We start from the raw sequence: 16712 nt of genomic DNA, 5'->3' as shown, positions 1-16712 counted from the left end.
ATCTTTGACATATAAGAGAACGAAAATATATAACTCAAGCAGTTATGCACATAAATTATTGGAGTGTCAGGCAAAAATGGAAACGAAGACTTGATTTCTCATTTCAAAGTACAGTATTTGAAAATATACCATTTTAGCACTTTAATAAAGAAAGAAATACGGCCAGTTTCAATTGCCTCAATTCAACCTTGTATATTATTTATTCAGTTAGGATCGAAGTTACAACATCCTCTTTATGCAAAGAAGCGGGTCCTTCTAGCAAGATACGCGTTTACTTTTCTCGTTTCATTCATAGCAGATGAGGGATTATCAGCTGAAACATTGCGTTTTTCTCTCAGACGTTACAAGACAACATGGGAGCGAATTCTGTGTTCTGTTACGTCAACGTTAAGGCCACTTTTTGCCTTGTGCTATTCGCAACTCTGAACAATTTTGTTTTCAGCCAGAATCTTTACACCTCTATTCTCGATGATGCAAGAAATGCGCTAATGGGCTTTTCTTCTTCGACAACTCCAACAACAGCGCCCGCAACACGTTCACCATCCGGATGGGGAGTCTCCGGTTGGTCGGGTAGGTTTGATTTAATTATCGCTAGGTACACGTCATTAGGGAATTTAAGATCTACGACGGCGACGGTCGACGAAAACGGCAACTAAAAATATAACTTGGCTCTATCATAAGTCTTTGGCGATTATTCAGTCTCACTCACGTCCTACAATGTGGGTGAAGTATCCTAAAAATAAATTGGTACGAGCGGTTTCAGAGTTAAAATAGAGAATGAAGGATTCTCTGTCGCATGCTTACAGTTGTCGTCAAAACCTCAAATTTGGTGATTTTTTCACGTCGTCGTTATGCAGAGAGGACCGCCAAGATAGTTGCTAAAATCCGTGCTGCACGTGCAGCACGATTATTTGTGCTCTTTTAACCAATGATATTGTTGTTTTGTGGCGATGTCGCAGTCGTAGCCGTACCCGTTTCTTAAATTCCCCATTAGCGGGGATTCGACGAAAATAAGAACGTAACAAAACAATAACTGCAATTAGCCCTGCACGCCTGAGTTTGCATTTTGAACCATTTCTTCTCCGTTCTCAACCACATAACAACGTGAAATGACCACTTTTTAAACGTGAATGCCGTTTTACTCGCCACCTAAAATCAGTTTAATTAATCGGTAAATAATTAATCTTACCTTTTCAGCGATTTTAACGCTTGAAATCCCATCCAATGAACCACAAATCCTTTCCTTTATCTATTCCGAAGCCTGTAGTGTAATTTTTTGGCTGAAAAACTTTAGAAAAAGCGCTTCGCGAGAGCTCCGCGATCGATTGAAAATTTGGTCATCGCATCGGCTCAAATTGCCTGAATTAGAGCGGCTCTCATGTAGACGTAATGAAAGCTAGAAAGCCGAGACTTTCAGGAAAACTGGGGCTATATCTTCCCAGTAAACACGCTAAATTTCAGCGCGATCGAAGAAAATGGTGGCGTTCTACGAATCCTACAAGAATGTTTCCTGAAGTAATCATTTTCGGTGCGTACCAGGAAAAAGAGTTTTAATAATGGACTATCTCGTTCGCATCTCAGGCAATGCAAAAATCCTCTGCTTACTCGCAACTCGATGTTTTGGAGTGTTTTGTAAAATTTTTGGTGATTTTTGAGTATATTTGAGAGGAGATAGTTTTTCTCAAAAGAGTAGTAAAATTTGGGGAAATAAGAAATCAGTGAAGATTTTTTTATAGTTCAAAAATTAATTGGAAGTTAAAAATTGGTATATGGACTCCCAAACAGTCCCCTCCCAACCTAGAATGCCCTTGGTTGGGGGACAACTGTCTGTTGGCCATGGTGTTTCAAAAATAACTTTCTTTGATATAACTTTCTTTTATTTAACCCCTCCTTAAACCTCCTAAAAGGTAATTGAAATTCATGTTTACCCCCGCCTTAAAGTACCCATAACCCCAAAATATTTTTTTCGCTAAAGAGTTAATGCAATGTAAATCAGTTTGTGACGTAAAAACAGGAATAGACCCACTCCCCTTCTAACTCGGTCGTGAACAAAAGATGCTTGGATTTTCGCAACTTTTGAAGCCTCTAAAATGGCAGGATTTGTTAGAAAAAGGAAAAAAAGCCGCGATGCGTTTCTAACAGGTGCAAAGATTCATTTTAGGGAAAAAAATATTTTGGGGTTATGGGCACTTTAAATTAAGCGGATTTGAACCCCTTATCATAAATGTTCATTTCTTTCCATGCACCACTCCACACACCCATGCTACTTTTATTCCAGTTACGCTGAAACTTCTCTAGGGTCTAGATAAGGGTATAGAGCGCAAAAAGGAATCGAAGTACGTTAACTAAGCTCGATCCCTTCTCCTCTGTTTTTCTTTCCATTATTTTCACTCTCAAGGGAGACGTCGACGAAGGTCCTCGTCATCTAGGAGGAAGGCAATAAAAGGTAAGGTTGTCCAGGAAAGAAAGATAGTTTATTTACTTGAACCCTAAATGACCAGAATAGAAAAATAAAATTGAAATAAAATTAAAAAAAAAACGCTTTGCGACATTTACGTACAACAAAATAAGGAAATGTGTACCCAAACACAACACATACGCACGCATACAAACCTGAGATACCCAATGCTAAAACTAATCAAAGTTAACGCTAGACGCCCAGTCAACCATCTTCAGTAGTCAGTTTTGACTTCCTCGAAGTGATTTATTGAGGTGTTTTGATATTTTCCATATTATTTATCCGCATATATATGCATCCCGAGCTAAAAAATAGCCAGGTTTTACCTATTTGCAACTCTCCTTATCTCAAGGCGGGAGAATCTACTCGGCCTGTCCTTATTTTCCTCGCGCTAATCAGTTTCATTTATAGGGGAATCTTCCCTGACGTCTCAGTTCACATTTTGTTTCATTAACATACGAATTTCCTCACAGAAAGCTTCATGCTATTTACCAATTGATTTCAAAAGGTAACGGAACTTGCTAAACTTAGTTAAATATTTAATAACTTTGATAACGAGCCAGTTATCAGACACCAAAAACTAATAAATCCTTGGGTGGCAAAAGCGGTAATGGTCCAATCAGAAACCCATAAGGGTTGAAACGTGTAACGTGCGTTCACAGCTTCCGAATATTCAGTGCTAAGTACCATATTTGGAAACCCATCGCTCCAGTTAATTTCGCGCGAGAACATTGGTGGTGTTGCGTTACGGTGTTCTAGCGAACTGAGTGGTTGAATGTTTCTCTCTTGTTGTTCCAAATATGGTACTTAGCAAATTGAACATTCAAAAGCTTGTTTCCCAGCACACATGGGGCCATTACACGTTTCAACCCTTATGGGTTTCTGGTCCAATACATTCTTTGTACAATTTCGAACTTTCAAAGCATCATTGCTCAGAGATGATCCGGTACATCGGGTTCAAATTTTCAGAGATGACTCATTATGCAGCGTACTTTCAATATTCACTAATTTACTCTTGGCTGGCTGATTAGAAGACGATAGCCTTGCACTAACAATAAAAAAATGTAAAAAAAGATTCCCCTGCATACAGGATATCATTTTCCTATTTTGAACTTGTGAGAGCGCGAAGCGAAATGAACTAGTTGTATTGTAACGCCGGATCAATACGGCGGTTATCGTGGGGCCCACGTCACATTGATCCATTGTGTGTTAATTTTTTTCCAAAAAGCCAGAATTGTTCCATGGAAAATATTTTTCAAAAACTGTACCTTTCCTGCTAAAAGTCATTAGCTTAACTTCTAGAACCTCGTTCCCAGGGCCTTTCCCTTCCAACCCCAAGCGAAGGGAAAGGTCCTGGGAACAAAAACTACTTTGATCTCCCAAACATATCATTTGTATAAAAGAGTTTGGCCCTTAAGTTCCTTTGATTTCAGAAAACACATGAATCCTAAATGCTTTATACCTATCAGTAGAATGTGCACCATTTGGAAAACAAAGGGACTCTCAGTGAAACATACATTTCAAAGGCAGCCTAAAGACGTAAATTTGAAGCAGCTTTCAGCCTAATTCTTCAATTATTTTATCACGGCAGCTTGCCGTAATCATCCTCATTTTTCAATTGAAATAGCACTTTCAACCTTATCTCAGGTTAACAGAGAGGCTTGTGGACCATGTTACAGTTGTTGCTAAGTTACATGGCCTCAGAATGGAAGCGAGGCTGCCGGTGATCCTGTTTTGATACAAACCTGTAGGTTAAATTGGTGAACCTAATTTTACCTATTGTAGGTTGAATACGCACTCTGATGAATTGAAGAAACGGTTTTTTGGAGCCAAAATTAAGCCTAGAGAAATTAGGATTAGTTTTGGTTATTATACATGGATAACAAAAAATTATGAAGACAACTGTGTTGGTGAGCGTGTTCGTCGTTGTAGTGTAATGGTGAAAGGAACTTTATTTAAATGACTAGTCGTTCTGGCGCTGTAGCACTCATTGGGGACATTGTAAAATGAAATTAACAATTAGTTCACTCAAATCAAGTCAAATGTTGGTTTTTGAGGGGAGGGAAAAACCGGAGAACTAAGAGAAAAAGCTCTCGGTGCAGAGTAGAGAATCAACCAACTATAGGCAACCCACATATGAGATGAGTCTGGGAATCGAATCAAATCCAGGCCACATTGGTGGGAGGCGAGTGCTCTCACCACAGCACCATCCCTGAAATGGGGATATCTCAATCACACGATCTCAGGGAAATTATTCATTTATGGTTTTTCCCATTCATATCTGCAGTCACATCACATGCGTCACGATTCCCGTCGACCGGAGCATCAAAGCGAAAGTCACCGTCCAATAAGTTCTTGGTAGCCCTCGATCAAATTGAGAGATCAATCTACGCAGCTCAGGCGTCCTCGGGGTCGCGAAATCGTCACAGCAGCCAACGCCTAGCAAAAATCAAAGCAAACATCAAATTAGCGACTCAGCAACGAAACTATCTCTTTGCCCGTCAAGCTCTCGGTCTTGGGTTATACTCCGCAGTTCAACTCGCGAAGACAAGTGGTCGAAAAAAGCGATCTACCACTAGTACTGGCTCTGCGGTCAAGGCTTATATGAATTCCATTAAGAAAGATCTTGGCGCCGCTTCTTTTGACACTTTTATGAGTGTCAATGGAGACGTCACTTTGATGTTTGCTATTGATACTACTGGCAGTATGTGGGACGAAATTCACGCGGCTCAATCCATTGCCAAATCTATTGTCAATCACACAAGGAATCAGTCAGCGGCGGTGGACTACATTTTATCCCCATTCAACGATCCTGGTAAGTGCTAAAAATCCTTTCGTTTCCTGCGTAGCTGGCTAATTTCTTGAGTTTGGATCGCGTGAGAGATAGGCCAACGCGAGGGGAATGGACCGGGAACAACGTTCACCCTTTGGCTTTGTCCAATCCTTCCCCCCCCCCCCCCCTAACCTCCACTTGGTTGCGCCGTTAGTTTTCGCGCGTCTTCTCCGCTAGTTCGAGCGCTGTAAAGCCGCCAGCTACGAAGGCGCATTCCTCCAGTGCGAAAATCGCAGCTATTCCAGAAAGAAATAAACCAAGTCCTCAAACTAATCAGTTTGAAGGCAACAACTTACTGTAAGGGAGGAACTTAGATTTTACACTTGTTGTCCACTAAAGAGTCATTTTTCATAGGGTAAACATTATGTCGCGTAGTGCTACAATTAAAAATGCTTCCGTACTCGAATGAAATTTGTCTCTTCTGTCCTGTTTCGCGTGTTTGTTGCATCTTTTTAGGAACTGGACCAGTCACCTACGAAGGAAAAGGTAATGGAACAAATTTCGAGAAAGCTATCGACAGCCTCTCTGCCAGCGGAGGTGGAGACTGCCCAGAGCTTACCTTCAAAGGCATCCTCGACGCTATGCGTGTAAGTCCGAACTATGGCTCGCCTATGTACGTTTTTACCGACGCCTCTGCCAAAGACTATTCAGTTGACAACATGGACGAAGTTCTCAGCTTCGCCAACAGAGACTTCGGGAATGGCATTACTATAAACTTCTTTACAACTGGTCTTTGTGGGAAGTCGAGCTATAAGCCATTTGAAGAACTAGCCAAAGAGACCTGTGGTTACATGTTTAATCTCCCCAAATCAAATGACCTTAAGAAGCTGTCTGGGATTACCGCTGGTGCACTTGTTGGTGCGACTTGCCTTGAAAGCGGAGGAAGTAATAGTGCAAGCGGGAAAAAGAGGCGAAGTGTGCGAGGTTCTACGTACAGCATCACTGTTGATGATTCCACAGAGAAGATTTTCATCACCGTAGTGAGGCAAGGATCAAGCCAAAAGGTTGCCCTTAAGGATCCGAAGGGGACAGATGTTATCTTTGGTGTCACTAACTTTCCCACCCTTGTAATTTACGAAATCAACAATCCGCGGTTTGGAACGTGGAAGCTGGCCGTGTCAGGAAGTGGTAAACATTCCTACCAGGTCAAAGGCGTCAGTAAAACAAACGTGGACTTTGAGTATTTCTTCATCATGATTCCGAGCCGTGGAAGAGGAAAACCAATACCGATATCACATCCTCTGCTGGGTGAGCACTTCGTCAGTCCCTACTCCTCAATCCCTCACCTTTTATAACTATTTCCTAATCCCTTTAGGCTTTTATAAATTGTGCAAGTAAAAGTGGCATTTTATGCTACTAGCAGTGCCCATGTTTTGCCCAAATTATGCTCTTGTTTACCAATTATGCCACTTGTTCTTAAAATTATTTCTTTTTCAAAATGAGCGAAACAAGTCCAAAAAACGTATCACGATCTTTTGGCAATACTTTTTTGGTGTGACAGGCTCCTGTTCTAATATATATATATATATTTGCTATCTTTGTCTTCAGGCAACTTCCAGTCCCGTAATCTCCTGCCAGACTGCCAGCGTCCGCGGCTCTCTCTCTCCGTTACCAAAGCGCGAATGCGGCTAAAACATTAAACAAAAATGGTCTCAGTGTTATCAATGTATTCCAATTATACAAGCAGTGCTCCTTTTTAAAAATCAGCCAAAATTAAGCTAGTTTCCTCAAATTATTCGAAAAATTCTGCTAGCACAATCTATAAAAGCCTAAATCCCTTACCTCAGATTCCCTAATCCATAGTCCCTATTCTTAATTTTCCTCGTGCACAAGAAACAAGAAACTAGATATAGCGACCTGGAACAAGAGACACGGGACGAGGAAATAGGGATTTAAAATGAAAGATCAGGGAATGGGTTCAAGAGGCCTCGTTCCCAGTTCCTTGGCCCAAATTCATTCCCAGTACCCTTTCTTTTTTTCTTTTCAGTTTTCGTATGAACGTGAAAACTCTATTCTTTTGAGCCGTGCATAGATTAAACCTTTTAACACTCTACGCAATGAGACGATCAAAGCAATTTTTGGGTTTTTGTTCGGAAATTAAAAGGGCGGCAAGACTTTCAATTCTTGTTTTGAGCCCTCATGATGTTTTTTAACTCAAAGCGCTTCCTCAACTTGGTAGCTTTGCAAGGGTTTTCAAAGAGCATTAAACACCGCAATTTCAACTGAGGAATAGCAGACCAAAGACAAATGGAAGTGTTTTAGGGACCAGAAAGCAGAGCTAAACTTAGGCAACGGGATAATAACAGTATATTCTTGAGAAGGGAGGATGGTCTTCCCAAAGTTGCGTGTAACCTTCAGATAGGGGCTTTTAGAACTACACATTTGCCCTCTAAACCGCGCTTTTGAATATACTTTTAATAGGCATGTTTAAAATTTAGGCTCAGAAAAGGCGTGTTAGACAACTTATTTTCCCTTTTCGTTTTCTGTACCAGGACACGACCCAGCTCGCGTCGTCATAACTGTTGCCGGAAATGCGAAGATCAACAGGAACACGCTCAAGCTTGACTTAATAAGCGAGGACGGGAGACGTTTAACAACAGCCACTGTGACCCCCCGCGGAACAAGTGGTGCTCACTTTAGTGCCTCCTTCCGTTGTCCCGCTGTGCCATTTACACTGAAATTACGGGGAAAGACAAAGAAAGGATACAACTTCCAACGCAGGTCACATAATATTGTACATCCCAGCAACACACTTATCAGAGTAATCTACGCCAGAAACGATTATACAATCCCCGCGGGTCGCAGTAGCCTTGTGACGTTCTTGATGCACAACAATGGGCCGACGGACACCTTTGATATCAAAGCCAAGGATCGCATGAAATACTTCCAGAATCTTCGCGGTTCCAGCATCACTGTCCGCCAGAGTCGCACCAGTTTCTTCTCTGTCGTCTTGAAGGCGCCCCTCTCGGCCTCACCAGGCAAAGGAGATGAGCTGCTGGTGACCGCTAAGGGCCGAAAGTCGAAGAAGACCGTTTCTCTATTAGTGAGGCTGATGGTCGCGACCTGACAGAAGTGCACAAGAATCGGTCTTCTGCGTTCATGGGAATTAGATTTAAGCCCTTGAACCATTTTTATTTTGGGGTAATTTTATAATCCATTTAGGTTTGCTTTGCTTTAAGAAGGGACATATAAAGCTCGGTATTTCGAAAATCATCACTAGAGAGTAAAGATTAGGGTGAGCCTTTCACTTTAAAGTTTCTAAATCATCGCGTAAAGATCCTGGCCAAGAAGATCCTTTTCTATAGACTCTCATCTGCCAACTCGAGACCATTAACAGTTAAGATAACCAACAAAGGAACTCTTGGCCAACAGCGACAAGTGATGGCCGTTGGATGAAAAAAAAAATAGAAAAAAAAGTTAGAAGAAATGAATGAGTGATGATATAGATAAGGGATTACGCTTTCTGCTTTGCTAAAATTTGTAACATTTTGTAGTGAAAACGGGAATAAATCAATGAAGAAAATCATCATCGATAGTCATTGCTCCGTCGACTGTTTAAGCGTTTCAAATAGAGTTCTTTAAAACAAAACCAAATCAGTTCCGTGACCAATCTTAACAGATGTAAACAATCAGAAACGACAATCAGAACGCAGCAAAGCAAATACATGTAGCCGGCGTTGAGCGCGGGAAAACATTGCGAGAGATTATTTCAGCCAATCACAATACAAAGAGACACCACGAAGTTACTTCAGATTCTCAATTTTAAGCCGCTTGAAATGAATGGGGAAATACGTGTTTGATGAAATCGCTTAGGACGATCGCAATCAAAGGAAAGGTGGTATTCAAATCTCGACGGCCGCGGAAAGCTTATGGGAGCTAAAGGATAAATCAGTATAGCTTGATTCTTGGTTTTCACCCACGTGACAAGGCCGCCATGCTGATTGGGCAATTTGCCGAATTTACATAATAATAAAGTTTAGTTTCCAACGGAGAGACAGACATGACCACCAGACGTCACATGAAAAAACAGCATTGGGCGCCAATTAGCCATAAGGTGACAACCCTCACGGCACAGAGAGAACATCAGCTAGTTTGACTTTACTGTAACTTTTCTAATGAACTGAAATCAGGGCACAGGAATCAAAACTCTCGGCCATTCGGGTGTCATAAGCATGCGTGACACACCGGCGCAGTAGCCTCAGTTGCGCTCAAGCAATTAAACTGGTGTCCGGGTCCATCACGGAAAAAGTCACAAAAACGATGTCTGGTTTTTCAATGCTCAGTCACGACGCGTTAAAAACGGGTGATGCTTTTGTTCCAAGGCTGTCATTACTTGAATGCCGTTTTTGATAGAGGTACCAGACATTACTCTAAGAAAAATACAAGTGGGCTTTACCAGATGTTGCGTAAAAAGACCGGTTCATTTGGCAGATGTGTCCAGAAATGACCCTAATGGACCCTCATCACGCAGGGCCTATGTTGGCCAGAGACAATAGATTTCGTAGGCCGAGCCTTGAGTTTATGTGTTTGGAAACGAGTTTTACCAGGCAAAAACAAAAGTTTCTCGTCCCTCGGGAATCAACATGGCCGCTGTGTAAAAAGAGTCAATAGAATATTTTCACTCACGTGATGAGACGGCCATGTTGGTATACAAAGCAATAGCAAAAATATCGAACTCGTTTTGCATAATAACAGAGTCAAATTCCCAAAAGACGTTTTCGCTGTTGTTCTGTATACAAACATAGTCGTCGTGACGTCAGGCGAAAAAATTCCATTAGCTATAGATGCACGCGGCTTTTAACAAGCGTCACTACTCCTGTCCCTAACTTCAACACCACTAGTGTCTACATCTACATCTACATCTACATGTTCCAGCACTCGGCAAAAGTCCCTTTTTGACTTGTGGCTGTTTCTGCTTAGGTGTCCTGATACACCACAAGTCTTTTTAGAGACATCACCGCCAAGCCGGCCACTTCCGCTGGAGAGAACAGGGCAGCCACAACACGGGGAACTTATGCACATAGAAGACATTTGTGAGACGGGGCCTACGGTTTATGGTCCTTAGCCGAGAAGACTTGAAAGTCTAACCATTTGCAGATGAAATTCCAAAGGCAGCACTTTCTCCTCACTTATTTTAAGATCCTGAGTGTTGATCCGGCCGGGGTTCGGCTGGATCGGTTCGGCCGGTCGCGAACCCGCGACCTCCCGCATGACAGCCTGATGCTCAACCAACTGAGCCACCGGTGTGCGGCCTAACTGAGGAGAAGGTGCTGCCTTTGTAATTACATCCGCAAATGGTTAAGACTTTCAAGTCTTCTCGGATAAGGACTATAAAACGTAGGCCCCGTCTCACAACCCTTCAATGTTCACAACCCAGTGGGACATAAAAGAACCCACACACTATTCGTAAAGAGTAGGAGCTCGTGGTGTTGTGGTCAGGCCTCATTTCATTCGTTCATGTGCTGGGTGAGATCGCTAATGGACTGATAGCGGCTGCCAGCGGCGCCTATATATGCTTATGTCCGATCTCACCCAAAGATCCTTTGCTTGTAAAGCGTATTTGAATATGTTAATAGAAAATGCGCTATATAAATTCATTACCATTACCATTACCATTAGGGTTTATAGTCCTTATCCGAAAAGACTTGAAATTACAAAGGCAGCACTTTCTCCTCAGTTATTTTAAGATCCCAAGTGTTGATCCGGCTGGGGCTCGAACCCGCGACCTCCCGCATGACGGCACACTGAAAAACGCTGACTTCAGACTGTGCAGACCGTCTGTAAAATGAAAATTCGGTTAGCCTGAATTGGGCCTAAATAACAATCGTTAGCCTAATTAGTCCTAAATAACATTCAGATTAGCCTGTTTACGGTTAGCTCTCAATATTAGCGAGGGTAACACCATATTTTACCCCTGGTCTGCACGGTCTACACAGTCCGCAGTCTGCGTTTTGGCGTGACCGCTGCATGACAGACCCATGCTCAACAAACTTAGCCACCGGTGCGCGGTGTCTCGGAATACAGACATATTACGTCACAAAGTGTCCCCCAAATACTGCTCCTCAAATAAGGATAAGCATTTGCATTTACCCTAAGATAAAAATAACACTAACCTTCATCCTTACCTTATTCCCGATATAATTAGCAAAGGCTTAGACTTAAAGGGACACCTCATGTTGGATGTCAAAATTGGGTGTGCATCTAATTTGGTGCATTTTTGGACATAAGTGTCGACTGGTTTCGTTGAGATAATGAATGGAACGGTTTATATCAACTCTCTGTTGTTTGGGTAATACAATAAAAGGGAAGGAGAACCCCTCGGGTTATTAACAAAAACGACCGCATTGCTGGTAGCGCGCGAGAGCCATCTGAAAAGCCTTTAAAACGAGTGACGAAAGTGGCAGACAGGCCACCCGGGTTTTCGTTGCTCCCCTTTCCCCTCCCCTGCCCAGTTCTTTTTGTTGGCCCCCTTTTCCCTCCCTTGCCCCGTTCTTTTTATTGCTTCCCCTTCCCCACCATTGTCCCGTTATCTCAACTTTGCTACTTGTTCTCGGTTCTCTACAGAACCGCAAGATACAAAGGCTATCCCATGGAATAGAAATTCCAGCACATTAAGTAAGCACAAGAGAGCTCACCAAAAGGAAATGTTTAGTTCGAGAAGGAGTCCATTACCCAAGAGTAAGGATTTGGTATCAGGTTTGTCACAATCAGCGTCAGAAAAAGTGTCTATTTTTAAACCAAGTTTCACGGGAAAATAAGCAATAGATCAAACCGGCTAATTCAGCCAACAGATCTCACGGAATTTCCAACCACTGGGGGATGATCCCAACACTACTGCTATTTTTCAATCCCTGCGAATCGCATCCTGTAGCATATCGACCTTATCGAAACTTGCGCCGGTGACTTTCGAATTCTAGTCAGAAGTACCCTGACTAACCCGACTACAGCTGATGAGGACCGCGGTACGTTCCCGTGTGCACGTGATCGGTCTCGCTGCAACACCTGACTCCACAGCAACTGACCTCCACGTTCATCCATACTCCAAGTGGACGCATTTCGTTTACATCGCTTACACAGATTAGAGATTAGTGCATAACTGCTCGAATTCTATATTTTATTCACTTCGTCTATAGCTAACATCTCGAAGATACGTGTAACCACTGGCACGTAGGACCCAAAATATCTTCAAATGCACTTCAAGAGCTCAGGCACCCCTCCGAGACTCAAACCACGTGGTTGAAATGCAAGTGGTTTTTTCAGCTTCCTTTCCTTCGTGCCTGACATATAATTATAATACTGGTTTAAGCAAAGACTGGTGTTACCAAAACAAAAACACAAAAAAGGGGAAACCTCTTCCAAAAAACGAGGAGCTAGTGGATTAAAAAGGTGACCCAGTGAAAGGATTAAAGCAATACTGCAAATTAACAGGCAAATAAGATAAGTGTTATGTACTGTTTATTTGACTGACTCGCACTACAAAGCTTATAACAAGCTGTGGTATTTGACTAAAAAGATCTAGTATAAATCTGGCCTTCAGTAATCAAAGCTCGTTCAGGATAAGGAAGATCCTTTGCTTAATGTGGGCCTCTAGGACCATCTATTATATTCGTAAAAATCTCCATAAAGGAAACAAACTTGTAATCGAAATTCGGAAAATTGGCAGCTTTTCTTGGATCGTGAATCAAATTTCCATTTCCATCAAGGTTGGTGGCATTACCTTGTCCAGGCTTTTGGGACCAGAGGCCGTTGTTATCCAAGCGATACCAATGAAAATCGTTACCTAAGCAGCAAAATAAAATACAGTTTGAGAATAGCAATTGAAATACAAAACTATGGGCTAAAAGCACTCACGGTTCCTTAATTGAATGCGAGAATAATTTCAGTGGTCTGCCGCCACGAATGCTTGGTGGGGGTAAAAGTGAACCATGATATTATAATTAGCTGTTCTGTGGATGCAGCGCAGCGCAGGGCCGCGGCAAGAATCGGAAATTTCCCTTTTCTCGATTTTGCATCGGATTTCTTGGTTTGAATTACGCAAAACAATTTTGTGCATCAGTAAAGCTGTATCCAAGACTCATCTTGAGACATTCTTGACCCGAAGCGATAAAATCAATGAACGCGATATTGCTCCGCCGTTTTTTTCTCGCACAATGCATGACTTATCACCCAAATTAAATCTAAATCTAAACTAAACCTGCAGCTCTCATGATATTCTTTACTATATGTATTGATTGCTTTAAAAGAAACAAGTCTCCTCTAACCAGGGTCAACAAAGAGTGCCACTAGGCAGTTAGGTTGTTTTGGTGCTGCGGGGACCGGATCGTCTGGTCCAACGTTCAATTTCAGTAAACCATCGCTTTCGGAAGCCCGAAGAAGCTCCTCTGGAGTGAGACTTTCATAAGGATGACCACTTGCAGTACCAGGCTGTGCAAAGCTGTTGGTAATTTTGTCGTTTGCATAGTTGTAACAGTTGTTGTTTATTCGGACCAAAGAGTAGTCGTTCCAACGACGCAGGTTAAGTTTTGGAGCATAACCTGCGACTGGAGCCTGCAACCCTTCTTGGAGCAAAGCTTCTTTAGCCTGTCGAGGCACATCTACCAATCGAATCCCTTGCTCAATCTTCGGGACTAAGTCATCGGGTATCAGCCCTTTTGGCATGGTTTTAAGCAGTAGATTTTGCAGCTCCATCGTTTCCTTGCCTACGATCAATTCTGCTTCCTTGGCATCCGACTCATGCACTAGGAAGCCTTTGTACCCAAGAGTGGCGGGCATGTGCTCATGCCGGTAGGACATGCCAAGATCTCTGGCCTCCTGCAGATACTTTTCTACCATCTGAAAGCTCCTATGACCATAGTCAACCGTCCAAACAGGATCAGGAACACCACTGTATATCACCAAAGTCACTCTGTACTCTCCTGCATTTTAAAGAACAAGTTTCCGTCGATTATCAATAGCTCATTCTAAACCAACTTCGTCAAACAATATGGTAATTTATGGCAAAAGATTCGGAGTTTTTTCAGTTGCACGGAAAATGTCATACATTGCTGCAACGCAGATCAGAGCGAAAACCCCAAAAGACAGACAAAATGTAATTAAAGTGCTCAATTAATGGTAGGGTCGTACCTATTGTTCAACACTATATTTCATTGGCTGTATAATGTCGTACCTCCTATTGTTTTCTCTGCTAAACCCATTGTTACCTTTGTTCGTTCTATTGTTCTTTTGGCCAATCCTGAAGCCCATTCAATGAGGTAGGACACGACCCCAATAAATAGGACATTTGTATGATGATGCCATTTGACTACAAGTGCATAAAATCCTTTACGTTTTGCTTGTCTCATGCTTATTATAGCTATTTTTCTTTTTACCCGACTGGGAATACAAATTTTAAATAAGAAAAGCAAAGCAAACTGAATTCTTGTACAAGGAAGGCTTCCGTTTTTGCAAACGTTGGCCGTGTAGCTTTTATATTTCAACAGACTTAACTATTAGACGGTGATGTGAAGCGCCAGTTTTCTTCCCATATGAACCATGTAAGCGTTAGCCGTACTAATGGAAATGGGCCCACACAAAGACAGAGAAAAACTTTGACCAGGATGGGAATTGAACCCACGACCTTCGGATTAGATCACCGCTGCTCTACCGACTGAGCTACAAGTTCAGACGAGAGCAAGTCGTGGGAATTTAAGATGTCAATGTCATGGCAATGAATATGTACAAGTACAAGGAAGGGTTATGTTTTTGCAAACGTTGGCCGTGTACCACTGATATTTCAACAGACTTAACTATTAGAGGGTGATTTGAATTCTAGTAGTTGTAGTCAAATGACGCATTCGTGAAAGTTGCCTACTGTGTGTGGTATCGTTTTCAAAAAGAAATATATTGCCCAGAGGAAATAAATGGATTTATGCTGAATGTGACATGCTTAGTTAGTTATTTCCCACGTTGCAGTTTGGGCATTCCTGTCATCCGAGAATTTCCGTAGATCTTTGACCATGTGCGCAAGTTAGGCGGAGGCTGATTCAAGAGAGTCAAATGAATTTTTCCCTCTCCCCATCCCTATTTTTAGTTTCTTGCGGATGGCGGGTATGCCTTCACCGTAGCTGGGATCATGTCTTCTATATTTGGGTATTTCCTAGGATATCATGCTGATTTTCAATAAACGACCTATCCCATCAGGGCTTGGCCAAAATATCCCAAACAGATGGAGTATTATCTGTATCCCAGCAAACGGAGCTTGCTCAAAAACCAACATTTGACTTGATTTGACTTGACTTACTTTCATTAATTTCAGTTTACAGTGTCCCCAATTAGCGCTCCAGCGCTAGAACGACTAGACACTTAAATAAAGTTTCTTTCCTTTCCTAAACCAATGCCTTGCCAAGCATAATAATCACTCAGACTGTATGTAGCATGAAGCGCATAATGGATTATCTCCGGACTTGCAATACAGTGGTCTTCAGTTGTAATGCGGGATCACCATTTGCGCCACTCAGCTCAGTCAAAAGAAACTTGTCAGGCAATCGAGTATCAAACTCCTTTAATTAATTTATATCAAAAGTTCATGACATTTGAAGCCTTTAACTCTGGGGTTTGGGGTTTTTTTAGTTAAGAAATATCTATATTTGAACGTAACGCGGTTCGTGCATTTTCCCGCACATGCAGCTGCGTTCTTATCTGTGTCCCTATTTGGGCATGAAAATGGTGTCCTAAAATCCCCAGCAGAACAAAAAACAACTGACAATTGTTAAGAATCCCGACTGGGATGGGGTTAAGCCAGTTGGCATCGTCCAAGAACAAGACTTCTGTCTATATACACCGTTACACAAATGGACTTCAAAATCGAAGAAAACTTAGTAAGCTAAGCTAACCTCCCCGCTTTTGCGGTTTTACAATCAGAAAGTTTTGCGTTTCTGAACATAAATTGCGCAGAGATTATCTCTTACATTGGGTTCAAAATTTCATAGATAACTTAATAATTACACAATGTACTTCTAATATAAATTAGTGCTGATTTCTTAAATGCCGGTAACTGATTTGAAAAAGACGTGCTTTTGTCAAATGAGGCAAACATTCTGTAAGAAAGTTTCATCGGTGTCTTTTAAAGGTTATGTTAATAGAAGAAGACCTATAAATCCTTCGCAACAAGATAGTACCCAGCTCTTACATCGAGTTCAAATTTTCATAGATAACTGAAATTACATGCACTTCCAATAGTCAGTGCTGATTTCTTCAAAGACTGATTTGAAACTAGTGACGATTTTATGACAATGACCCAAGTCTACAGAGAAAGATCCTGCTTTATGGAACAATAAAAGCTTCTTTTTAAAGTTAATGAAAAAGACTGACAATGAAGAAGACCTATTTCTCGGCTATATACTATCGTCCATACCTTCAGCCGGTTTGAAGCACACCGCCACA

The 16712-nt window shown here is 41.8% G+C and overlaps 2 protein-coding genes across 2 annotated transcripts in view; one reads left to right on the top strand and one right to left on the bottom strand.

Annotated features, from left to right (window-relative positions):
• The first annotated feature begins 205 nt into the window (after positions 1-205).
• On the top strand, positions 206-8814 carry LOC138010348 (hemicentin-2-like). Its single transcript, XM_068857269.1, has 5 exons — positions 206-570; positions 2399-2446; positions 4746-5273; positions 5748-6539; positions 7784-8814. Exons 1-5 carry the CDS (start codon positions 354-356, stop codon positions 8356-8358), a joined length of 2160 nt encoding a protein of 719 aa, XP_068713370.1. The 5' UTR covers positions 206-353; the 3' UTR covers positions 8359-8814.
• A 3857-nt stretch (positions 8815-12671) lies between these two features.
• The window catches only part of LOC138010771 (uncharacterized), a 4072-nt gene continuing 31 nt past the window's right edge, over positions 12672-16712 (bottom strand). The window contains exons 1-3 of the mRNA XM_068857747.1: positions 16684-16712; positions 13553-14206; positions 12672-13071 (exon numbers count right to left, since the gene is read on the bottom strand). The exon at positions 16684-16712 is cut by the window's right edge and continues 31 nt beyond it. Coding sequence (XP_068713848.1) covers positions 12866-13071; positions 13553-14123 — 777 coding nt within the window. The 5' untranslated portion in view covers positions 14124-14206; positions 16684-16712 and the 3' untranslated portion in view covers positions 12672-12865. The remainder of the gene's footprint in view (positions 13072-13552; positions 14207-16683) is intronic.

This window comes from Montipora foliosa, chromosome 7, assembly GCF_036669935.1.
Source record: "Montipora foliosa isolate CH-2021 chromosome 7, ASM3666993v2, whole genome shotgun sequence".
NCBI lineage: Eukaryota > Metazoa > Cnidaria > Anthozoa > Scleractinia > Acroporidae > Montipora > Montipora foliosa.
Note: the sequence above shows the minus strand (reverse complement) of the source record. Positions and strands in the feature narration are given on the sequence as shown.